The sequence below is a fragment of the Apus apus genome, chromosome 1 (assembly GCF_020740795.1).
Source record: "Apus apus isolate bApuApu2 chromosome 1, bApuApu2.pri.cur, whole genome shotgun sequence".
Taxonomy (NCBI): Eukaryota; Metazoa; Chordata; class Aves; order Apodiformes; family Apodidae; genus Apus; species Apus apus.
The window spans coordinates 27,276,826-27,303,381 of record NC_067282.1 but is presented as its reverse complement, the minus strand read 5'-3'; the positions used below and the strand labels follow the sequence as shown (position 1 = coordinate 27,303,381).

At 40.4% G+C, this 26,556-nt stretch overlaps 1 protein-coding gene across 2 annotated transcripts; it reads left to right on the top strand.

Annotated features, from left to right (window-relative positions):
- The first annotated feature begins 1,522 nt into the window (after positions 1-1,522).
- Positions 1,523-23,295, top strand: MRPS31 (mitochondrial ribosomal protein S31). 2 transcript variants are annotated; one of them, XM_051611159.1, is made up of 7 exons: positions 1,523-1,729; positions 4,278-4,568; positions 5,241-5,399; positions 11,070-11,216; positions 14,251-14,324; positions 17,661-17,804; positions 22,940-23,295. In XM_051611159.1, exons 1-7 carry the CDS (start codon positions 1,590-1,592, stop codon positions 23,149-23,151), a joined length of 1,167 nt encoding a protein of 388 aa, XP_051467119.1. In that variant the 5' UTR covers positions 1,523-1,589; the 3' UTR covers positions 23,152-23,295. The 2 variants fall into 2 exon arrangements, with proteins under 2 accessions (XP_051467119.1, XP_051467111.1); XM_051611151.1 differs by lacking the exon at positions 1,523-1,729 and adding an exon at positions 2,492-2,670.
- Positions 23,296-26,556: the final 3,261 nt, after the last annotated feature.

Here is a 26,556-nt window from a genome sequence, read left to right as displayed (position 1 = left end):
ATGCAGCCCACAAGGAAGGAGGGTTGTGATGCAAAAGAGTGAATTTTTAGGAGCAGAAGTAACTTAGGTGAAGTTACTTAGATTGAAAGATCTAGGGAGGGACAGGGAATATGGGGCATTCGTATTGCAAAGGAAAAAAAAGTCACTTGGAAATTGCTATTGAATGCAATAGGAAAAAAAACTACCTTGGAGAACAGAAGGCACATGGGCCAGCAAGTGTTGTCAAATGTCAGAGTCTGAGAAATCTGGCTAACAGCAGCAGTTCCCAGTTCATTGAATTTTATTATTTTTTTTACTTTGGTTTCAGACTGATTTGAGCCAGACAGACCCAATATTGCCCTTCCATTTTTGTACATCTGAAGTTTCTTTGATCCTTTTCAGCTAGGTCAGGGTTCTTGTTAGTATTTCTGCTCACAGCAGGAAGCTCTTTTCCTCAGCAACAGCTAAGGAAAGACACTGTATCTGACTGTCCTTGAGCTGGACACCCCAAAGCCACCATGGGCATATCCTGAAGCCGAGACTGGGAAAACACTAGGTTTCTTCTCTTTGGTAATCCCATTTATTCTTTAGTTGTGGACAGATTTTGTCCAGAAAAAGGCTGTCTCCCTTTTCCCTTGCCTTGCCAGCTTGTGCTCCCTACACTGTGGTTATTATCTGCCACCCAACTGCAAGGAAAGCACAAGAAAAAGCACAGAAAGAGTCTCCATGCTCCTTGGACACCTCAGGTCCATCTGAAAATGGCAAGGACCAAGGCAGTGAAAGGAGCTGGGTGCTGAAACACCACTGTGGAGCCAGCCACCCACCAGAAGTGCCCTATGGGCTGAAACCTGGGACATGCTGGTTTTTATTTAATACTTTCAGTACCACAAGCTTTTGAGAAAGGTGAGAGGTGCTTGAATGAGCTGGCTGTAAAGGAAGTTACTTTTAAATTGGTTTGGTTGATGATCTTGGTCTTTCCCAACCTTAATGATTCTATGAAATTTATTAAAACAATTTATGCTCTGAATTATAAGATGGTCTGGCCTTCAGATACGATGGCAGCACACTTCTGGATGCTGCTGCTGGTTTTGGTTTTCCTCATCCGTGCTGCTTACAAGTCAAAAAACCAGAGTTGTGTATGAACTTAAATCCATGGCATCTATTAATTTATTTATTTTATTTTTAATATCAGTAAAACTGTAGTTAACGCTTTGGAAACTGGCACGGGTGAGCCATTCTCCTACTCGGACAGCACTGGTGTCCCTAAGACAGAGCCAGTTTCTCGAGCCTTCAATGCTGGAAGTAACGAGAATGATCTGACTAGACACACAAACCAACCTAACAGGTGCTTTTGTTTCCTCCACAAAGCACAAGAGCATTAGAGGTAACTGCTTTGCGCTCTTCTGCAACCAGGAAGTGCTCCACAAGGGTCACCCCAAGGCTTGGTTCCCCTGCCTGCCGCTCCCGGCACCAGCTGAGAAGCTGCAGGGAACCGGCGCGGCGCGGAACGGCGCGGCAAGGCTCCTGTTCCCGGCCGGGCGCGGCTCCTGTTCCCGGCCGGGCGCGCCGGGGCAGCGCGCAGGGGGACGGGCCGCCGCGCCGCGGGCACCATGTGGGGCCGCGTCTGTGGCTGCGCGGCGCGGGGCTCCGGGGCGCGGGGCTCCGGCCGCCTCGCCCTGCAGCTCCTGGCCGGGCCGGCGAGCGGCCGGGAGGCGGCGGGAGTAGCGCGGCTGGAGGGGAGGCCTCACAGGTACCGTCGCCTCCCGCGAATCCTTCACCCGGGGGAGGGGGCTTTGCCTGAGGCCGTTCGGCGCCGGCGGTCTGAGGGTTTGCGCTGCTCCCCGGGTACGGCTGCTCCTGCTCGGCGCGGGCGGGGCCGGCCCGCGGGCGGGGGTGCCTCGGCGCGGCCTGTGCCCCCAGGGCGGGCTGCGGGGCCTCGAGCGGGGCCTCGCGTGAGGGGCTTTCTGCCCTGAGAGGGGCTCCTGCTGCCCTGCTCCTGCTGCCCTGCTGCCCTTCTGCCCTGCTCTTGCTGCCCTGCTCTTGCTGCCCTGCTCCTGCTGCCCTGCTCCTGCTGCCCTGCTCCTGCTGCCCTGCTCCTGCTGCCCTGCTGCCCTGCTGCCCTGCTGCCCTGCTCCTGCTGCCCTGCTGCCCTGCTCCTGCTGCCCTGCTGCCCTGCTCCTGCTGCCCTGCTCCTGCTGCCCTGCTCCTGCTACCCTGCTCCTGCTGCCCTGCTGCCCTGCTCCTGCTGCCCTGCTGCCCTGCTCCTGCTGCCCTGCTGCCCTGCTGCCCTGCTGCCCTGCTGCCCTGCTGCCCTGCTGCCCTGCTGCCCTGCTGCCCTGCTGCCCTGCTGCCCTGCTGCCCTGCTGCCCTGCTGCCCTGCTCCTGCTGCCCTGCTCCTGCTGCCCTGCTGCCCTGCTCCTGCGTGCCTCGGGCTTGCACCGCAGGGGCAGCGGGCCGGCCGAGCCCCGGTCTGCCCGCCCTGCTGTCGGCAGCGCTGGGCAGAAGGGAAGGAGAAGTCCCGGAGATGGGAGCGGGTTGGGTCGTGCTCCGCGTGTTGATTTCCTCGCGCTCCTCATCCGGGAGCGGTGTGAACGATCGACTCGTGGGACCTGGGCGGGGTTTTACAGCGGGGCTACCGGCAGAACCGTGCGGCCTGTTGGCAAAGATACATGCCCAAAGCACTGGTGAAAGGTAGCACTTGGAAGTTCGGTTTTGTTGTTACTCAAATGTTGTAACTGCTTTTAATGAAAAGCCAGTTGTCCGTCTGTTTTTACGTATTTAATTTTTTTATTTATTTCGAAGCTCCTCGACATTTTTGAGCAAGCTCCAATAATGCACTGGTCTCATGTATAAAGCAGTTTGCTTTTTGTAGCTGTGTTTGCTTTCTCAGGGTGGTCTTCCAAGCAGAAGACAAACCAGATGGTTGGTAAGATAGAGTAATGCAGACTGCAGTGTGCTGCTGCCTTTAAATGCTTGAGACTTGCAGTCTTGCTGTGTGTTTCTGATGCTCTAAGCAAAGATCTCTGAATGGGTACGTAGTTTTCAGGAGCATGCAGCCACAATTTGTGAAAAAACATGTTTGAAAAAGATCTGTGGAGAGTAGCTCCGTGTAAAGCAGCGGGGCTCCTAACGTCATCTCAGTAATGTGGTTCTGTAGCTTTCCTTAGATTTTCCTGTTGCTTTTCAACATCAACGTTTTGAGCTTAATGCTGGCAATTTATTGCTGGAAATTTATTAAGTGCAGAGTGACTGAAGTAATAATGTGGTGTCTACTCACACTGTTAGAATTTTCTTTTTTTTTAGCCAAAGTGTGTGTGAGGGGGGAAAGTATTTCAGAATTCTTTCAGATCTTTTGAAGTGTTCTGTTTTGAACCAAAATAAACATTTAATTGTAAGCTTTTTTTCTTTATTTTAGTAACTTAAAGGTCTGTCCTAAACAAAAAAGTAGTTGTGAATTTAAAGATTTCAACATTTTATTTTAGAATGCTAAAGAGAACAATTCTTTGAATTTTGTGATAGTTTTTCCAGATAACTCAGCTGTGTCTGTGTTGCAGCAATGTTCTGAGCAGCTCCCTGCTGTCCCTGGCTTCACACCCTTGTCTGCACCATGCCAGTTTTAGCTTCTATGCAGTGTTGTGGTAAACTAGGTAGGGAAGCTGATCCAGATGGGAAAAAAACTCCAAAATAACTTTTTTTGCTTGTTACTGGGTCATCTTTGCTGTAGGATCCATTTCCTCATAAGGCTGCACAACTGCTTAGCTGCCGTATTGCAGGACATGGGGTAGGGGAATGTGATCCTTAGTCTAGTAGTGCCACAAGTGTAAAACAGTGTGAAGATAAATGTGTGTGTATAATCTTTCTTTGGGCAGCTAGGAGTGATACCTTTGTTGGGTCATTTTAGGAATTACAGTGAGTTTTCTGTAGTTACTAATAAATGGAAGTATCAGATACCAGTCAATTCAAACTCAGTCTGCTACCTAATGCAAGGACACTTTAAAAGTTTTAAGTTCCTAGATAAATTACAAGTTATTTGTGAAGGAAACAAAGTTGCTTACGTGATTTTTGTGATGAAGAAACCATAAATAATCAAGAGTTCTAAGGAGTGCCCTAGTCCTTAAAAAATCAAAAGGTGCGTGTTTGACATGTCCTTAACATACTCAGTTTGCACTCAGGTAGGACCTAGACAGTTCTAACCAATGGGGTTTTTTTGAAGTCTTAGAAAATTCAGCCTTGGACCCTACTCGTAACTTCGGATTTTTAAAATGTTTGTATTTTTTTAAACTTTGTATATCACCTAGCAAAATACAGAAACTCTTCAGTACCAGCAGCGGGCTTTCTGCTGAGAAAGATGAATCCACCTCTTCCAAAGACAGCACCACTCAAGTGGCATCAAAGAGGCAGGAGGGTACAGCAGAAACACCAAAGCAGAAGTTGTTAGACATTATTGGTAATATGAAAGTAGAAGTGAGCTACAGGAGCAAACTCCAACAGTTAAAAACACGAGAGATGAAAAAGCAAGCCACAGACGAGCTGGAAGCCCCGGGGAGTGAAGGTAGTGTGCTTCGGAAAACTGCAGAAGACACCCACAGGTGAAGTATAACAGACTTCTCTTAGCCTATTTTCTCTCTCTTTTTTTTTTTTTTTTCTCAGTTATTTTTTTCACTATCTAGGTCAAAATAAGGTATCAAACGCCATTTCCAAGTATGGAAAAAGAGTCTTGTAAGGGAATATAGTATAGATGTAGATTGCAGCAAGACACAGAGGAGTAAAAGATGGTGTGTGCTTTCTACAATATGTTGTATTTTTCTGCACTAAGACCCTTGAAAGGCAGCATAAGCAGCTGCATGTTGGGAAGTTGTTTTAATGGAAGTGGGAAAATACTGTTCGGATTAAATGCCGTAAGGCTGGGGGATAAGAAAAAAACAGCCAAAAATCTAAAACCAAAGCTAAGAAATGCATCCTGGTTGTTGAGACTCATGGGTGGCTCCCCACCACATCACATTTATAATTTTTCAGGTCTGTGCTGCCTGTGGTCTTTGGCCACTTGAGTACAACAGCTTGTTGGTGTCATTTAGCATCTGATAATTAGTGCAGCATAAAGCAAGCCTAGCCTTCCCTCTGGCCACCTGCACCCCCATTTGGGATAATGTGTAACTGTAACTTCCGAGTTACTGAGGCATAAAATGATAGTACAGAAATGATAATTTAAATGTATTATGGCTTTTATTTTTTCATATTTCCATATCTCATATCCCTTACAGAGGCAGGCCTTTAAATCCAGAGCTGGTAGAGGCTGCTTCTGCAGTCGCATCTTCCCTACCACTCAACAAGAAACAGACAGAATCAGAACTACTTGCACAACTACGACGACACGAAGAAACCACAGATAAACAGAAAAAGGGGGGAATTATTGACATCCGGTCTGTATATTGAATGTTATTCTCAGTAATCTTCCAGATTCTCCTTTTGCAATGTCATCTTGAAGGTGCTTGGGTTCTGTGTTGGAAAGATGGCCCCAAAAGACACATTTGGACAGATTGTACTTGGAATTAATGAATAATGGGAACGTGGTTGGTTTGGTTATACCAAAATCCCTAAATTTTGTCATCCTCATTCTAAAATGGTTTTGCAGAAACGAAATTGTTTTCCTGCCCAGGATCATTGCTTTCTTGGACAGACTAGCAAAATAACAGGTTTGGGGGTTGTTTGGTTTGGGTTTTTGTTGTTGTTGTGTTTTGGTTTTTTCTTTTTCCAATCTTCTGAAATTCTCACACAATGGATAGATTTGTAAATGTTTCAGACGCTCTGTCTGGACTGGTGAATTTTCATGACAGCTCTACAGAACTGAACTAAAGCAGCTCTATTTATAGCCCCACCCTTCCTTTCAAAACTTTCCAGTTGACCCAAGAAACTCATCTCTTGGCTTAATTCCTTTTCCAGTGTGGCTTTCAAACAGATGAGAAACATTTGTTTGGAAACTGGAACAGTTGCGCATACTGCTCTTTTGGATGATGGCTAAAGACAGATTTTTTCATTCCCTTTTATTTCAGCTAGTATTCAGATAACTACTCAGAAAATAAGACATTGAATTCAGGTGAAATGCTGAGCTAAAAAACAAATCGGATCTTCAGCAAAATAGGAATGTGAAACCTTTGTTTACGGCTGTTTGCAGCATGAACTGCAAGCTGTTTATTGTTTTAGTTTTAATTTATTCTGTGAAAAGGAGTTTGTCCCAAACTAGGACTTAAGTTTGACCCATATATTATTATCTGTAGGTTGACTGGGATGAGTTAAGTATCTGCTTTGTATGTTTATGAACAAACTGCAAACAGAGCAGCCAACAAACTAATTATGTTTGCGGCTGATGTCTGCCCTTTTCATGAGTGAAAACTAAGGAAGGATGTGACAGATGGTTGCAAATAGGTGGAGTTAGAGGGTTGTAAATAGATTAGAAGGTGCAATGCTCAGTGAATAACTTTGTTGAACAAAATGTATGTTCTTCAGAGGTTGTGAAGGGAAGAGGGACAAACTGTGCAAATTTCCCTTTTAGCCTGTGTTGATGATTCTCTCTACCAAGAGTGCTAATGGTGGTTGTTGAGAGCAGGATGAAATTCTCTCAAACATGTGAAGTCTGCTGTTTGAGGAGGAAGTATGATTTTAAGTAGTACACATGGGCATTACCAAAGTCGGTGTGTGTCCTCCGTTTTCATAATATCCTCTCAACCTGAATATGGGAGATCTCAAGAACTTGACAGAAACTTAACTCACCACAGACTTTGGGAGCAAAACCAAGTAGCTTTAAAGGTGAGAGGTCTTACTCTTTTGTGTAAAATGGATGTGTTTCTTCCTTTTTTTTTTTTTAGTGTGTTCAGTGTTTAAAAAAATGTAAGGAGACTAAGGGCTATTTTATATTAAGCATATGCTCATTAAACTATTAATTATCAGTGAGGTTGTTCCATTTCTGCCCCTGGGGTTTTCAGAATACCAGAGTACACGTGTGTCTTAATGTCATTGGCTGTAGGTGGCCAATTGAAATGTAATTAGAACCTACTTCAGTTCCTGGTAAGGTGTTGGAGGACCATATTGATGCTGACTGACCTAGTAGGTGCAGTGGCTAACCTCATGTGGGCCTGTGTCTGTTCCTTAAGGTATACATACTCTTCTCTAAAAACGTGGTTGGTCCGCCTAATGGCAAAAAGGGGTTGTGCTCATCATCACCCATTGCACTTTCCCTGAAGTGCTTGCCCAACTGTGTCTGTGGTGGAAGAGAGAAAGCATCTAAGAACCTTGTAATCTGAACAAAAAGCCTTTTTTCTGCTGAAAAAGATTAAATTCTTCAGAAATTTAGAAGGTGAAGTCCCTGCAGTGCCATATATAGTTGCATGATAGGTTAAGATGTGCTATTACTGTATTTTATAACATGCTTGTAGATCAATCACTATGGTTAAAAAAATGCTCTTTCGTCAACCAAAACCTGCCTTTTTGGCAGGAATTTGGTAGGAATGTCAAAACTGCCTTGCTGTGATTAAGTTGGCAAGTTCTACTCCCTGAAGCAACTTTGTGAGCTAACTGGCTTCTGCCTGGGAATATGTTAATGTCTTTTATTATATAGTGAAAAGAGTCATAGAATAGTTTGGGTTGCAAACCTTTAAAAGTCATCTAGTCCACCCCTCCCTGCAGTTAGCAGCAACATCTACCACATCAGGTTTGCTCAGAGCCCTGTCCAGCCTGACCCTGAATGTTTCCAGGGATGGAGCATCTACCACCTCTCTGGGCAACCACCTCATTGTAAAAATGTATTCCTTATATCTGGTCTGAGTCTACCCTCTTTCAGTTTAAAACCATTACCCCTTATCCTGTCACAGCAGGCCCTGCTAAAAAGTGATTTCCCAGCTTTCTTATAAGCCCCCTTTGCGTACTGGAAGGCTGCTGTACGGTCTCCCTGGAGCCTTCTCTTCTTCAGGCTGAACAACCCCAACTCTCTCAGCCTGTCTTCTCTTCCATCCCACTATAATTTCTGTGGCCCTCCTCTGGACCTGCTCCAACAGGCCCATGTCTTTCCTCTGTTGAGGACTCCAGAAATGGACACAGTACTCCAGGTGGGTTCTCATGAGAGCACAGTAGAGGGGCAGAATCACCTCCCGTGGCCTGCTGGCCACACTTCTTTTGATGCAGCCCAGGACATGGTTGGCCTGCTGGGCTGTGAATGCACATTGCCAGCTCATGTCCTATTTTTCATCCATCAGTTTCCCCAAGTCCTTCTCTGCAGGGCTGCTCTCAAATCCTTCTTCCCCCAGCCTGTATTGATAGTGGAGGTTGCATCAACCCTTCTGCAGGACCTGGGACTTGACTTTGCTGAATCTCATGAGGTTCACATGGGCCCACTTCTCAGGCTTGTTCAGGTCCCTCTGAACCCTTATCAACCACACCACTCAGCTTCGTGTCATCTGCAAACTTGCTGAGGGTGCCCTCAATCCCACTGTCATTGATGAAAATATTAAAAGAAAAGGTTCAATTTTCTTCCTTAATGGTTAAAAAACAGTTTGAATCTCTATCAGTGGGTGAGTTTTCTAGAAAGACCAGCAAGTCTTGTTGATATTCATGACTGAAAATTTGATTAATAGTAACCTTTCACAGTTAGACTTTGGGATGAATTTGGTACTTCCAGCTTTTTGATCTGTGTTAAAACTGTTGTAGCTGAAGATACGAAAATGCTTTTAATCTATTAGAATGCAATTACTTTTATTAATACATGAATATTATGTGTTGATTTTTATTTAACAACAAGTGAGTAGGGGCAGTTTAACTTTTTTTCCATGAAGGTTTGGCATTCAATATCCTGACACATTTTAAAAGCCACTCAATTGCTCCATTACTTAAAAATATTTAAAAATGAGAGACTTTCACATGTAGTAGAGCCATATAGCGCCGAGCTGCGAGAAATTGGGATGTTGCTATTGAGATTTATGAGGGTATGAAACCAATTGTATGTTGTCAGGACCTTTTGGTTTGTACCAATTATTTTTTCCAGGATTGTGGCATGGCCTCCAGAGGTCACTGTTGCACGCTGTTTCTCACCGCCTTGTTTTGTAGACAGTGTGAGGACAGTGTGTTCACTAGGACGGGAAAATATTAATGATACAGGAATTTATTTTCCTCAGTGTGGGATGAAGTTTCACTCAGTGGAAATTACAGCAGCACTATGCCAAAATAGAATCAGCAGTCCTGCAAGTTGAAATTTTAGCTCCTGTTTTGGGTGAAGACGAAGTAATTCAGAACTTAGATCAAGGCTCCTTGGTTCTCTCTTTTTAGTGTTATAATTATTGTTTGGTGATTAGGAAGGAGCAAGAATCTGTGCTTGTTACAAAAACTCTACCTCTTTCTATTTCTGGAAGGCAGAAGTATCTGTGAGCTTATTTTTTAACTCCTGTTGAGAGATGGGGTAATTCATGTAATATCTAACCACTCTAGGTACACTGGGGTTGGAGTATGAATTTGCAATCTGATGTTTTTAATTACAAAAATCATTAAAAACAACTTCATAGTTTTATTTTTAGTTAATACAGGGGTACTTCTAGTGATAGAACGATGAATGTAGCTGCTAGAAACGTTTTCATACCAATGAGGGGTCACATTAGGACTTTCCTGTGAGGATATGATACCACTGGCTGCATATTCTGACAGCTTGGTACCACAGTCTGTCCAGACCTGCTGTGTAAAATCACAAATAAATCAAGGCTGGCTGTGAAAAGAGCTTCTCCAAGGAAGCCTCATCCCCCTGTAGCATGAGAACACTCCAGCCTTATAGGTCACAGCCAAGCCAAGCAGCTGGGCTGGGCCGTGTGTGACTGACCTTAGGAATTATGTCCCCTTGACCCTGAGGAGTGTGTCAAGCCTCTGGCGTGCTACCAGCTCACTAGTTCCAGTAGGCGCTTCATAGAGTAATTTCTAGTGTGAGATACACAACTAATCTGAAAATGTTTTTTCTTTAAGATTAAAAGGAAATTATATAGAACTTGTTTTCAGATGCCTTTCTTTCAGAGGAGGTACTTGAAGCTGCTCTTGCTCAAAACCACATCTAAGACTGATGGAAAATCCTACTGTGTTGCTGTGGCAATTAGCTTTTACAGTTTTCCAGAAGTATTTCTTTCTTGTTAATAAAATCTCTTTTGACTCAACCAAAAACATAGTTTGAACTTAATTCAGATTTTCGTAGAAATTGATACGCAGTGCTTCTCACTTGGCCTGTTTTTTGTTTTTGAAAACATATTTTTCTCTTAAAACTTGAGCGCCGCAATTTTGGGTGACTCTGTGTTACTGGAAGTGGTTGGGAGGAGAGGATAGCTGCGAGGAAGAGTTATCAGTTTGGTCTTTACCAACCAACAGACTTAACAGTTAAGGGCACTAATTGGCAGAGGCAGAAAGTTGGTGTGTGTTGCCCTTTGCGTTCAGAATGAGCTGCAAACCACAGCGGAAGAGGTCAGAGCTTTTGTTCTTCATGTATGATTTTGACTACAGAATTATGAAGGAAGATGGGGTCTGTTAATGCTGTAATATGATTACGCAATGCAACAGATTGCAGTGGATCAGGAAAGGTGACCTACTTATTAGGGTGGCATGATTGACCTGTGTCAGCTGATGTGTAAGGCAGGCTTCCTTTTGGTCTGCAGCAGCACAACTCTGTCCCTGGGCAGTGCTGGGTCCTGTCCAAAGAACTGGTGATTTTTACCTGCCTATTTCAGCCTATTCCTTGTATCCAGAGAAATTGCTCATTCACTTCAGCAAAACATACCTAGTGCACTTTGTGAATCCTGGTATGCCAATACTAATTTTTTTTTCTTTTAGTCGGAAACTGAATAATTTCAAAGGAAGCGTGCATTGTAGATTTTGTATGCTTAAATAGCACTTCTCATTTAGTCTATACAGAATGTAACGACTGAGGTGGTTTGAAAAGTAAGAACTCGAATGTTTGATGTTACAAAAATGGGTACACTTTTGAGGAATCTGTAGATCTGTCTGGTTAATACATGTGACAGACTTCCTTGCTTTTTCTGTGTGTGGAGTTTTTACATTCATGTTTTTAATTTCAGCAACGTTATTTCAGAAATGGCAGCTAAAAGGCAGTCCCCAGCTCAGAGAGCTGTGAGGATATCCAATCGCATTTCCTTGGATTTGGATGAGGATGGTCAAAGAGTCAAGCCTGGAAGATTGTCACCTCAGTCTTTTGAATCCAGAAGGTATTTTTGTTCTGTTGTCTTCCATTAGAAGGAGTGTGCAAAAAATTATACTAATGGATCGTATTTTAAATTTAGTCTTACATACTCAGCATGATACTTCAGGCATTAAAGAAATTATTGAAGTACTTTTGAAGAAAAGTGCAGGTATTAGTGCTGAAATAAACTTCAGTAAGAACACATTAATTAACCAGCTAACCAAATTATGTGCATCTTTTAATATTAAATTGAAAATAGTTGGTGCTGAAATGTAATTGTGTTTAGCTTAAGTAGCTTAAATTATTCTCACTTTTGCATGATACAATTTTATATCACTTTCTTTTTGGGAAATGGGACTTCAAAGGCTTACTTTCATCTAGTAGAAAACTGATAAATGTTGGATGTTTAGAAAAGTTTTCACCCATTCTTCTGAGGTTTTAAAGAGATCTTAAAGTTTTTGGTATTTTGGCCACCTTGTTGCAGCTGATGAGTCGTTTTGTGATTGACTTCTCTGTTATCTGTGATATTGTAATTGTCTATGAAATCGATTTTATAATTTACATGATGATTTTCAGGGTACTCCTTAAATTTGTCTTGTGGCTGGTTTTTGTGGCCAGTCTATTTCTTAGTGTATTAAGGAGTGCTCTTAAATTTTTGTTTTGCTCCTGTCAGCTCTGCTTTCTTGCCTGCAGTCTTTTGATTTTCCCATGGCTCCTCATCATCACATTCCTTCCTAGTATATTCTTTCTCTAGCAGTTCTATTTTTAGTAAGATTAACTTCTCTATTCATTAATTTATTTTGGAAATTAATTCCCTTTTCTTGTGTTTAGGGGATGTAAGTTGAGGGAGTAATTTGTGTTTAGATAGATAATGCTGAGGACAGAATTTGGATAACTAAGGAAAAAAAAAAAAAAGGGTAAGTGTGTGGGTGAGAAGATGTACAATATTTTGCCCTCTTTGGCCAAGACATCTATTTCAGTTTCCCATAAGGAAGAAATTGGAACATAGACATTGAGCCATGTAGATCATGCAAAAACCTCAAATAAGTGGCTTAGAGCCAGTCATTGGAAGTACTTAACCTCCTTTAGGAAATGTTTGTGAGTAACTTCCTTGCTCTTGAACTAGCAAACTGTTAAGGTGTGTTAACAAGTATCTCTTGGGCATCTTCGCTGTTAAAAGACCAGCAAGCAATGTTTTCTTTTCCTGGTGCAAAACCTGGAGAAAGTGCAAGAGTGCTTCTTGTTGTAGAAGATAAAGCAAAGAAGTTTCTGAGGTTCTATACCAAGCCCTTATTGACTTTAATATTTCTGTTCTGGGATCTTCATTCAGCTGTAAGTTGCTGATTCAAAAAGTAAGGGAACTTACTTCATTATCTGTTGCTGAATAGTTCTATAGATATTTTAAATCTGGGGATAATTATCAGACAGAGCTGATAGTCATATGAAAGTAATTTTGTTATTAGGCTGTGATTCTTGACTGGCTATGAGAAATACTGTATTTAAGGTGTTGGATTAAAAGTTTTAAAAAAAGTTTGAAAGAACAGAAGTCATATGATCTAGAAATAAGAATGGCAAAATCCAAGCTTGTACAGTGCATATTATTTTATATCTTTGCTAAGGTTTTAATTTACTAACATACTGCAAAATAAAGTGAATTTCACCTATATTTGCAAACAATAATTACTAAGTTTATGATATCTGAGAAGCTGTCTAGCCCTCTTTCTGTGACAAAACCATACTTGGTATATAACTTCAGGAACAGTACCTTAAAATAGTTTTTAAAATCCCTGTAATGGGCAAGCTGTCTCCATTTTCAGTCCTAAGTTTCCTCCTGCATTCCTGAGAATCTAATGAGTATACATATCTACTGACACTATGAAAAGAATGGGTGAGGAAGACTATGCAAGTTTAAATCAAGTTAGTAAATGTCAGTGGAATGAGTGATGTTGCTTTATAATAATTTGAACTAATAATTTTTAAATAAATGTTCTTCCAAGTCATGCTTGTATCTTCAGCAAATGTTCTTGGGAGTTACGCACAGATAGGAAAATACAATCCTAAATCAACATTCTTTTGAGGCTCTGTAATTGGATTTTTGTGTGCTGAAATAGATCCAGGGTAGTTACATCAGTAAAATCTAAAATGACAAGAGCAGGTTTGCAGATGTAGTTGTGGCTATCAGAAATCTGCAGTAAATCCAGCAAAATGAAATTTTAAGTTCAGGAAGGGCAAGTATTGCCAGTGCAACGGTCAATATGTAATAACATAAAGTAGGAACTATGAGAATTTCAGTGAAAACCTGGAAAATTGTATGATGAAAATAATTTGTTCTAAAGTTCAGTGTGTTCTACAGTAAAGGCATTGGGTTTTCTTTGTTTCCGTTTATAAGAAAATTAATTTGGATTTTTAATTATTTTTTTTGTGTAGGCTTATAGTGAAGATAAACATGATTAAAAATAGATGGTCAGAATGAAATATTTTTATGTTCAGGAGGGAGAGCATGAGGATGCTGCAATTTGAAATATATCACACGATTATGCTTTGGTTGTTTGCCATGTGGCAGAGAAGGTGGCTGTGTTACCTTCCAAAAAAGCTATTTATGTCATAAAGCAGGAATTGTTTGATTTAGCTGTTGCCTTTTCTCTTCCTGAATTATGCAATATTTTTTGCAGGGAGAAAACTCAAATCACCAGATTAATTTTTGTTAGTTGCAGCTTTGTAAAATTGCTTGAGTACTGTGGTTTGATACTGTTTAGCTTAGTTTACTTTCCTAAATATTTCACAAAAAAATGATTGCAAATATAATATTTGATTTATGCCAGTCCTTTCACACAGAAATGTTTTGGGAAGCTCTGTTACAGATGAATATTAATGTCATAAACACTTTTTCTACTTTAAAAGCTTGAGGATTTAGTGAGAGTCACTATCTCATTTTTATTTATTTTTTTCTCCAGAGATCCCTTAGTTCATGAGAATATTTTGTGCTTTTAAATTTGTTATCTGGCAATGTTGTAAAGTGTTGTGAAATACTGAATATCATTTTTCTTTTTTGTTTATAGAACTCTCAAAGTAGGAAAGAGGCTTAACATATTCACTAAGGCTTCTACAGAAACAGAAAATGCACTGAAAACAGGTTAGTGGAAATTCAGTAACGAAACACCCAGTGAAAACAAGTTCTGAATTTTTAGAATAGCAAGAGGTTCACTGTTGTGAAGGATACTTGTGACCTGTTAATGTCCTGCCTTCAGAGCCATAAAAAAAATGAATACTTCAGTGTAACTCTGATATTTAGTAAGCAAAACTTCCATGCAGTGTAATAGATTAATGTTTTCTGTACTAACCAGGACATTCCATGACTGAACTTGAAGGGTAAAACTGGCTTTTCGTCACTAAGGCCAGCCTGTCTTCTGTGAGTGTAGAACAAACCTGGAGAACGGGCATCTTGGCTCCTGTAGCTTATTTGGTCAAGTTGTAAATTTCCTGCATTCATTTGATATCAAAGCAGCAGAAGGCTGTGATCCCAGGGAACAGGTGTGCTCTACAGGTGGCTAAGCATAAGCAGGGTAGAAGAAAACCAAGACCACACGTTTAATTGCTTTGTGGCCTTTAATGTTGTAGATGTAGCTTGAAAGATCCTGCAAATGGCTGACAAACACCACCTTGCTTTAGGTACTGTAAAGCTCTTAATATGATATTTAGAGTCATTGAAACATTTATGTGTATGTTGTTAGTAAAGACACTAAACAGAACTGGTCCTGGTACAGACCCTTGAGGAACCCTTGTCACTGATCTCCATCCAGACAGTGAGCTGTTGACCACTATTCTCTGAATGCAACCATCCATCCAATTCCATATCCACCAAATATACCTGCCAAAACTCATGTCAGATGAAACTAAAAACCAACAGCAGAAGAGGTGTGGGCCACCTCCATAGTCACTGCATGGCACAGCTCTGCAGGAGCAGCCTTAGTGTCGTGTGAAGGGGATAGTTTTCACACGTGAAGACTTAGCTTTACTGTGGACTGAGTTTTAGCAAAGAGTGTATGAATACAGGGGAGTAATTTAAAGTACTCCCTCCCTTTTTCTGAACAGTGAAACTGGGCATTGTTAGCACTGGCCTTTGTTACGCTGATTTCCCTAAGCTATTCTGAGACCTTTTAGAAAAAAGACTTTATTCCAGTGTAGTGACAAAGAACTATTTATAAAGCCAGCAGCTTAGAAAATTATACATATTTGTTTCTGTTTCAAGAGGAGGACACTTAGATTTTGCCAGATTCTAGCTGAGTAGTTTTCCCTTTTTTTTTCTTTTTCAGTTGAAACTGCAGGGAGAAGTTAACTTGTCAACTTAATTTCTTTAGTGTCATATAGTGCTATTTGTGTATTTTCAAGCAGTTTTCTGAATGCAGCCATCTCTCTGGTGGACTACAAAAATTGCTAATTAGAATGGAATTAAATTTGCTTTTCTTTAATACTGCCAGTTTCCTTAAAATCAAGTCCATTTTACATACAAAAAAATAATTAGTTCTTCAGAGTTCCTTTTCAGCTATCTTGACAACTGTGATGTTCAAGTAAATGGTGTTTGAGTTGAATCAATGTTACTCAGGTAAAATGGTGAGATTTAGCTTTTTTTTTTTTTTTTTTTTTTTGCATGAGCACAATGCAGATACAAGGGCACATAGTAGTCACCCTTGATAAAAAGTTAAGATGCACTTTTTTAACACAAAACTGGAATGTGCACAAATTGTCTAAGTGGATTTGTAAATAGATACTAAGAAGTAAGCTTCTTTCAGCTTTTTGTGTGAACTTCCCTTGTTTGATTCCAGGTAGCCTTGAGGAAATCTACAGTGTATTTTAAGCCAGTGTATTTTGGCTTACTGATTAAGTCTGATGACAAAAAAAAATTTTGTATTAATCTCAGGAAATACCAGTGTGATACTTGATACCTTGATTCATTTGCTTTCACTTTCTTGGTAATGAGTTAAAATATTGTTTATACATGACAGAAGAGCAAATTCTGTGTTATGTACTGAATATTTAATTTGAAATCCTGAATGTTAACTGTAAAATAAATTGGCATCCTGAAAAAATTACTCATAACTGTTAATATGAATTATCAGTAACTTTTAACATATCAGTAATATTTTCTGTTTCACATAGGTGAAAATATGTTTATCACCTTTACTGCAAGCCTGAAAAATGAATTTTTGCTCTATTCCATTAGAAAATTTATTAGTAGTGCATTATGAGAAGCTAGTCTGTAAGATGTGGACAATAATTCTGGTACTGTTTCTCCTGTTGTCTTTTTTCTGTATTGTATTTGTGCCTCCAGCCCTTAAATCAAAGTAGGCAACTAGGGAATATAGAACTGGAAATTTCCTTGTTAAGTAAGAAATAATTGGAAAAAGTATCTTCTGCTTTAACACAAAAAATGAAAACACTTTTCAGTATGTAAAAATCTGTTTGCCTTTTTGTTTTTTCTTAACGGAGGAGGAATGTATTTGTCTTTTTTTTAATTCAGTTGACTTGTAAGTCATTGAGCCAAGGATGAAATTATATCTTAGTTTCTAATTCTTAACACTTATGAGTAGTAACACAATAGGTGATTGGCCATGATTGACTTCAGACAAACTCTAAAATTTGAATTCATATCAAGATCTCTGTTCCGAAGAGCTTAGGGTGAATTGGTAACTGAGGCAGACAAGAAAACACAGGGGAGCACGATTTATGCCAGCTCATGAGACAGCAGCCCAGGGCACTCCCAGAGGTTCCTCCCTGTCCTGTGGTAACAGCTTGTTCCCTTCACTTCAGCAATGCGGTTCAGTCTGGGCTCATGACCAGTTCTCCTGGGTGGAGGGGCAGGAACTCCTTAACTCTGCTGCCATATGAGTGCACTTTGATTAAAAAATAAAATATAATAAAAAATACATGTATATGAGTCAGGAAAGATAGATCCCTAAAGGGACTGTTAGACTTTGGGAGGTGAATAGAAAATCAGGATTTCTCAAGCTCAAGAGACCTCAGACACTTAACCAGTGCTGGGGAAGGAATTGCCATAATTTGCAGATTTAGTTATCTCCCTGAAGGGAAGTATAGTTGGGAAGTACCTGAAAACAAGAATCTTGCTTATTTCCTGCACCAGGCAAGTTCAGAGTTTGTCCTATGTGCAATTTATGAAAGACAAAGGAAAAAACAATTGTGGAAAAATTAAATTCCTGCCCTGTGTGAAAGACTTGAAAAGAAATCGTCCCCTAGGATTCAGAATACATTTTCACCAGACATTTGAGAATTTAGTGGACTTCCATTTCAGCAGAGAGTTCTCATTTGAGAAGGGTCGTGCTGGCCTCTAAGGTAGAAACATTTGCACAGCTGAAAGTGTTGATCTCCGTAAAGATTAATGTTGAAGGACTTAATCTTGGTTAGTGAGAAGTCTTTGACATGCTAACAAATGTTTACAAAATTTCTTTTTTAGTATCTTCACCAACAATTTGGGATCTGGAATTGTCAAAGGAGATTGCAGCAGTAACTGCTCAGCCTCCCCGAAATGGTTTTGAGGAGATGATCCAGTGGACAAAAGAAGGAATACTGTGGGAGTTCCCAGTTGACAATGAAGTTGGTATGTACACTGTTAACTTCAGTTATCTCTATTTATCTTTTTTTTGAGAATTAGAGCATGTTACAAACTTTTGACTGTTTTAACATGGTGTTTTAGCTATGAGTCATGCATTTCATAGTAAACAAATACAACTTTCCAAATACAACTGTCCCAAATCAGAGATGCTTCAGATGAACTCATTCTGGCACTCTTCAGGTGAAGTCCTGCAGGTGGTTTGGCTGATCTGAGGACTAGTTGCTGCTGCCAGGGAGGGAGAACTCCCTCCCTTTCTCAGCACTGATGCTTTCAACACAAAAAGGCCGTTCAAGTCTTATTACATAATACTCTTTACTATGCAATTTCTTTAAAGAAGCTTCTAGCAGAGGATAGGGAATCTTAAAACTGATGTGTGTGTGTTATAATGCTGATTCTGTTCTCTGGTGTGGCTGTCAGACCAAGTGACTGGCTGGATCCTGGTCAGCTATCTGCCAGTTCCATATCTGCACTGGCTGAGTGTTGAACATTGGTTTGATCCCTTTGTTCTGTCTGTTTCATTAGAAAAACCAGTTGCAATATTCACTCACTCTGGACATCTGTGTTAACTAGGCATCTTTATGCACTGTATTTACTTTTATTGCCATTAAAAAAAAACAAAAAAAAAAACAACAACAAAAAACAACTCTGTGTGAAGTTAAGCCATCAAAGAGAGCAAGCAAATGTTAAGGCAGGGAAGAACTACTACAGAAAGCAAGTGTGGAGTTTAGGAATGGGGACTTCATAACTTCAGGGAGATCTTGGCTGTGTTTGTTGTTTTTTTTAAAAAGACTTTAAAGACATCAAACAGAACTACTTTAGAATGATTCAGCCACTGAAGGCGAAACAGGTTAGTATCTGAAGCTGGGAGTCTTTGAAAATCTGTCCTGTGCTGAGTTGCAAATTGCATAATGCGGTTCATTGTTCCTCACTGTTTATTCTCATCCCATTTTGGCAGTTTCTTCACAAAATTTAATCGCTGCTCCCAGAATTGATTTGTTCCATCATGTAGAAATCCAAGTATATTCTAGTCATGTTTTTGCAAGCTTCAAACCACTGTGGCCCATGGTTTTTCTGTTGTTGTAATGTGGCTGGAACCCTGCTGTCTGGGGATGTAAGTGGTCCAGGCGTCTTTGGCGGCCAGTGGGTTTTCTGTTGCAGCAACGCGCCCGGAACTGTGCTGTCTGGGGTAGAGTGGGGAATGGACAAAGAGTCTTTACATGTACTTCAACAAGAATCTTTATTGATTTGTCCACAAAGACTAGTCATGTGGAAAATTCCAGCAGAGTGTTCCAAAACCTATCACCTCTCAGGTTGAAATAGCCAGTCAGTAAATTCTGTCCTATCAAACTGCCAGACACAAGCTGTTAATCAGGTCAGGTATGTCAAAGCACAGTTAAAAGCTCGAGAACCTTACTCCAATTATTTCAACATACTGTACTTTCAGTGGCTCTGCAAAAGATGCCCCTTTCTACTGTTAACTTTGTAGTTTTGTAACAGTCATTTCCCTTAATAAGAGGACATTACCTCAGCTTGTTCTGTGTCAAGAAATGTGTGATTTTTCTTTTTATGTCACCAGCATGTGGCTTTAAAAGCATAAGTGTAATTAAATTTTCTAATTAGGAAGCAGGTATACTCAACTTCTAGCAGTATGAGAGCCTTTAAAGTTTTAAATAAAAAAATAAATGAAACCACTTATAACTGTTTCTCTTGGCTCCAGAGCATTAGTGTGCTTTACCAAGACACTGTGCTGTGCTTTGAGGCATCAGGGCAAGGCCATGATTTAAAAAATTTCTCTGGCCCTGAAGCAAGCAGGGCTGGGCGTAGCAGCTTGCTGCAATGGCCAGTAGCAGTTTTCCTCTTGCCACTGCCTTGTTGCCTGCTCCTGCCCTTCTCTGATGCAGCTGAAGTCACTGTCAGGCAGAACAGTGCCTGACTTTCTCTCTCACCTCTGATTAATTTTTACCAGATTAGCAACTGTTAGTATAGTTTGCATAGCATCATTGTCACTCCTCCTCCGTTCTGCTTGCCACTTCTAGTACCTTTACTTCTGCTTCATGATTTGCTGTGGCAAAAAGTTGGGAAAAACTTCTGTTTCTGCCCCTTTTTTAAACTACTTTTGTGCATTTATGCCTTGATGACTTGCATACTGAGGGATGCAGTGGTTAGAAAGGGTAGTGCAGATTATTGGTGCTGCTTGCCTTTAGCACCTCACTCTGAGGAGCAAATGCTGCTGGTGGGCCAGAGATTGTTATGGTAGAAGTAATAGGTTTAATGGAAGTCTCAGAAAAATAATGCTTCACTTGCCCCTGGTGGTTTCTGTAGGCAAAACTTTACCAAGTCCTGTTGTGGCTGTTCTGCTGAGGTGCTGTTTCCAGCAGAGAAGCATTGGGTCAGCTCACCAAGAGAGGTGCCAAATGTTACACAATCATTTTAGGTTGGGTTTTTTTTTAGTAATTATGGGTCTGTTCTAGGGGCCTACTAACAGGGCATTACTTATTCTAAAATTCCTAGAAACATAGAATGGTTTCAGTTGGAAAGGACCTTTAAGGAACATTTAGTCCGCTGCCTTCTGCCATGGACAGGGACATCTTTCACTAGATCAGGTTGCTTGGTTGTCTCAGCAGATCAGGTTACTTGGTCCTCTTGATTTACTATGATCATGTCAACAAGCCTCCCTATGGAGATGGACATCTGCATTTGGGATATCATGTGTGAGGCAAAGTTTGTTATCTCTCAGGAAGGTTACTGTTTTAACTAGAGACATTCCTCAGACTTCCTGTTTCATGGTACATAGAGAACTGGAAATAAGATACTGAGACTGTATAACTTCTTGCTTTGAGGTTGATAAAGAGAATATCCTTCTTTAGATTCCCTCCATGCCTGTTCTTTCAAATTAGGTTTCTGAGGACAATGCAAGAGAGGCTGAGGCACGGGCTTCCTCTTTCCATGCAGCAGGAATTATGGCTTGGGGGGGGCAGTCATGCAAGCATATCTCATCTAATCAGCACCCACCAGAGGTTTCAGCCTCTGATCCTTTGGGCAACTATGGTCTCTTTTTGTGGTGTACTTTTTTGAGGACTGAAGTACGTAGTCTGACTGAAATGTTTGGACTTAGCACTTCATCCGCAAACCATGTATCATGTCTTTGACAAATGAAAGATCAAAATACATGATGTAATAGTTCCTTATGACCTGAATTTTTGTTTGAGACTAGAAATGGTTTCATTTTTTTCAGGTTAGAGATTAAAATTGTAAAAAATATTAATAAGACATGATCTCTGCCAATACCCTCTATTGCCTAAAGAAGAGCATTCAAAAGGCCAAATTTGACTGGCAATATTATTTGGATTCTTTCAGTAGTGGCTTCATTTCTTTTTTTTGTGACCAACAAAAGTATGGAAATCTGGAAAGGATGTTGGCTTGTGAAAGCAACCATCTTCCACCTTCCCTTGGTGGGGAAAGTTGGTGTGAATGGCATGGTTAAGGGGATCCTCTCTGAGCTTCTGTAAGTGAACACAGGTTTCCAAGCTCAGCCAAAATACAGCTTCTGAAGCTGACAGGACTTCTTTGTTTTTTCCTTTTAACATAAAGGAAAAAGAAGGGAGATTCTGAAGAAGGAAATGTGCTTTCTTTTTCAAGGGCAAGGGAGATAGAGGTGACATGTAGCTGGCGCTGACAGGCACTCTCATTATTTCTGGGGATATTCTGTGAGAAAACTAGATGTATTTCTCAGCTTCTTCAGGAATTGCAGTGCCTAAAGTTTAGACCAGGAAAGAAATAATGTGCACTTAATTAATAGGGTATACAAGCAGAGAGACTTCTCCATCCCAGTGATGCTTGTCTGAAATGGAAGAAGCTCTAACACAGGAAGAAGGCTAGGGCTGAGGTGACTTCATTAGGTCAGTTTTGATACTCCTGATTCAATACTGTCAAATAATATATCATATTCTAGCTGGTATAGAAAAACATCTACACTTAAGACTATGGTGTAGACTTCCCATTTTTGTCATCTGGAAATGTTCAAATGCAACATTTTTTTCTCTAATAACAAACTTTTACTTACAGTTGCACATGTCATTTACAAATCTGTTGCAGATTATGATCAAATAAGAAACATTCATATGTCTCTAACTGAAGATAAATCTTTCAATTGCAAATCATGATTTGCCTTGTTTTTTTAGCTCAGAATTAGGAACTGTGAAAGCAGCCTTTTTCTCTATGGAAGAATTTGTGTTCTGAACCTTTGTCTTATGTACTCTAGTGTCATAGTATAAACAGCAGCAAAGGAAATCCTTAGGACAGAGAACAAAAATTTACCATAGGATCTGAGCTGTGTTTGATCAGAAATTTGCAGTAATCCCTTGTCCTGTGTTCTTGTGGATGCTTTTGAATCCATTGTCTTTTGCACTGGTTGCAACTCAAAAGTAGCAGCTGATGAGATATTCAACATTTTTACATTGGCATACACTCACAGATTCCAAAGGTGTTGGAAAATTTTGTTTGTGCCCATTTTATAGCAGAAGGATATTAAAACCATGACTTGAAATAAACATGCAAGTGTCTTTTAGCTGTTCAGTATTAGGTACTGTAGGAGGTTGCCTCGTTTGTTCAAGACTAGTTTGTATTCTTTTGATGCTCTGCAGAATTTAGGCAATCTGTTTTCTTAAAGGAATTTTTTAGGAAAGTGTCCACAATTTAAAAGGCACCCGTGATGAATCAAAGTTTTCATGTATTGAACAAATGGGTTTTTAAGATTGATTGATTGATTTATTCTTTTTTTCCTCCCATAACACCGGCTTTCAGCAAGGTTACCAGCCAGCACATTGATTTAAATATTTGATATTCTTATAAATGAGAGCACAAAATGGAAGTAACACAGTAGATGAGAGTATGATATATGCTGACATGTTTTGTGTGAAGGGATAAATGAATGTTTTAAAATTCTGCTGTTTCTTCCACTTCTCTGTTGCATGGCTTAACTGTGCAAGATAATTAAAAGGCACAGAACCATTAATTTTACTAATTTAAGATTTATTTGCAAGGTATATCCTTGTTTACTTTGTTAAATTTGCTGTTATGTTACGATAATGGCTTTGTCATTTTTTTCCCCGTTGTGTTAGGGATGGAGGACGATGCTGAATTTCATGAACATATCTTTCTGGAGAAACACCTTGAACCGTTCCCCAAGCAAGGACCTATTCGCCACTTCATGGAATTAGTCATCTGTGGGCTTTCAAAAAACCCATACCTCAGTGTGAAGCAGAAGGTTGAACATATCGAGTGGTTTCAGAAGTATTTTGAGGAAAAGAAGGAACTTCTTCAAGAGATTTGAGACTTGGGAAACTGCTTAACCTTGAAAGGAGGAATCATTACATCAAAATTGATTATTTCTTGCCATGGAAATGTTGTCAGTGCATTGTAATCATGTGACCTGCAAGTTGTATTTTAAATAATAAACTGAAAGGTCATACTTTCATGTGTGTATGTCCATGTATATGTAGATATTTTTTAAAAACAAAACAATGAACTGCTGAAAAATACAGCTTTTGTCTAATGTGCATTTAAAATTTAGTTGATCAAAATTGTTTTATTTAAATTTGAAACTAATCCTTTGAGCATATGAAGTATTATGTCTTAATTCCACTTCCTACACCCTTCACACTTGGTGTGTATCTAGACAGGTTTGTTCATCTTTCCCATCGTAGAAAGCTTGCAATGCTTTCATTTTTAAAAACTCCTGGTACAGCTCTGATTTTGAAAAGCTATTACTGAGATAGTAACAGTTCATTTTGCTAATTCATTGAATACAGTGGTATGTGGATGGTAGTAATCCTTTCTGTCCTCCTTTCACTAATCATCTTTATTGGTTCATTTTAAATTTTTTTGTGATTACTAAGTCATTTGAATTGAAAGCTTGTTAGTTCATCTGCTCTGTGAAAGGCCATTGTATTCCTGAAATGTGTGCACAGCATAATACTGGTGAGTTACATAAAATAATACCACCCATTCATTAATTCTGAAGCTTTTGACCAACTTCTCATCAGTATTTGTTCTTTAAAAATGGCTGTGGTTGTCAAGTAATCCATAAAGTCCTGTTTGATTAGAGCAAGCAGTTTTATTATTACTGCCATGTTTGGGGCTGAGGTCTTATCTCCTGCAGCTACAGGGCAAGGAAGAGGACTTGATATTGCTGGCAAGGAGAGCTGTCACCTACAGATTGCTGTTCCATGATACCACTACTCTTTTCTGTCTAGTCCTCTGGTGTTGGTGAAGTAGCTTCATATTTTCTAGATCATCCTTATTCTAATTAAATCTGTATGGTCCTTTGTTAAGCAATTGCAATACATTTTACTTCAGTTACCTTTGTTAAATTTTCACCGAGAATTATGTGCTCAGTTGTTCAGAATCCTGGGTTCTGTCTCACTGCTTGACTTTCCAGAGCATGTCCAGCCTCACAAATTGTGTTCTTCCATGTTCACATTCACTCCATCCACTTTAGCGGCTATGGGCCCTATAAATATGCTCCTATCTTTTTCTCACATTTCCTCATAATCAGTGCAGGAAAGAGGAAGTTATGGAATGAAGGCACAGCACTGGCTGCTTATTCAAACTGATCAGAATTAGAAGAAAGTAAATGAAAGAGCTGGCCCTTTTCTATGAGTTAGAATATTGTTGCTGTGTTCTGCTCACCTGCAGTACATCAGTTCACCTGCCAGGCAAAGGGCAAGATTTGGGCTGAGGAAGTCTTTTTACTTCCTGGCTCCAAGGTCATCAAGGTTCGAATTCTGCACAAGTTTTCAGAGGCTTCATGGCTTTGGAATGGAGAGAGTTAGAATTGTATGCAAGTTTCTCAATTTAGTACTAGGATAGTTTAAATTTTTGTTTCAATACCCAGATACATTTTACTTCACAAGTCTCAAATTTCCAACAGTCTGTAGTGCACAGCCTGCATCCTGCTGTAGCTCAAGTTTTTTCTGAAACAAGGTACAGCGACTTTGAATTCACTACAGACTTTTAGAAATAGCTCCTCTGTGTATTTGCATCTAACCTGTGTTTTAATATGAAAGATGGGACACTCACAAGCTTGGCTCGTACTGGAAGAGGTTTGAGAGCTTTTGTGTTGTGGGAGAATACTGGATTTCACAGCCCTGGGAGGGAGGTGGATGTTACCATTTAAACAGATTCATTAGGAGGTCAGTACTTTGACAAGCTCCTAACAAGAGCTCTTAGTGCTTAGGATCTTTGGAAAGCTGTAGTAATTCCTACTTAGGTGCTTAAATATAGATTTGAGAGTTAATACTAGGCAACAGGATTTGAATAATCAGACCTAGATGCACATACGTACAGATACTGCAAGTGCTCAGGGCACATGAAGAGAGCCCAAGAGGCTCTTTGTGTGGAGGGTTTTTCTTGGGTGCACGCTTCTTGGTAGTCCCAGAAAAGCAGTCTTGCAGGAATTTAAAGCATTGCTTATGGATTAGTCACTTAGAAGCATAAAAATTACCCCTTTTGCAGTCCAATGCATAAAAGCTGTCTGCTGTTGTTGAGAGCTGAGCTAGTGCTGCAGATAGTGATTCCTACACTGGAGTCTTTTGGGCTTTTCTTACAATGACTGATTTTCCCCCACCCCCTCCTCTTTTAACTGGCTAGATGACATTATGTGTAACTTAATGGACTGCATTGGGATCTCTCCAAGGCAAAATAGTGTTATGTCCTGTGATCTTAGATTTTCTTCTTTAGGCATGAAGCAGAGATCTTGTTGATGTGCTATTAATGCTGTACCTCAGTCACACCCACTGCATGGGCATCACACGGGATTTTTGTACATGCATTGGAAAGTTGTCTGGCTTTGGCAAGGCTAGGGCGGTTGGTGCAGCATTGAGAAGAGGAGGAAGATGGAGCAGGCTGATCTGGAAGTGTAATTCCAGGGAATGGTGTCTTTGTGCTATTTTTAGGTGACAGTTTTTTCTCTGAGATGGCTACAATGGCTAAGTAGCGAAAGTTAACCATCTTGTTGGGTGGAGATGGCTGAGCTACCACAAAGTTGCAAACAAAGATGTAGAAACTCATTGTTAGCCAATGTGGTAGTTGTTAGCACTGTCATTGATGGGTGTGGCTTCCTCAGATTGACAGCTACATGGTGAAGTCCAGCTCCTTTTTGTCCAGTGAGGGAAGAAAGTGGAGAAGGGCCTATAGGGTTTGCAAAGGTGTAATGGAGAAGTTCAAGGCATAACATTTAGTACGTGTCTCTGTCCCTATGACTTCTTTATTTCTGCTTTCTAAGGGCCAATCTTGCCCTGTCCCATCTGTGATCAAACTGGTTATCAAAGTTAAGCTAAATCCAGAGCACTTGCTCACAGCCAGTTTTGAATGCATCTCCATGTCTCTCCCCCCTAGATGGACAGGTCAGAATGTGGATTGAAATAAAAGAGTTCTCAGCGATGATCCCTCTCCCAAAGGGAAGAATAGGAGGGAGTACAGTGTCAATACAGGAAGTCTCAGTGGGGTGTAAGTGCCAGTCCCTTGGCTTGCATGCCAGCCCAAACCTTGCTTCTGGCATCTGATGGCACTCTCACATCTTCTCAAACTTATTTTATATGAATGGCTTGTCATAAATCAGAATTGATGCAGCACTTCAACCTCCCCTCCATAGAGAAAGCATAAGCTTTTTCTCCCCAGCCTGGTATTGGGAAGAAGCTGCAGTATGGTTTATATTGTATGGTTTGGTTGCAAGATT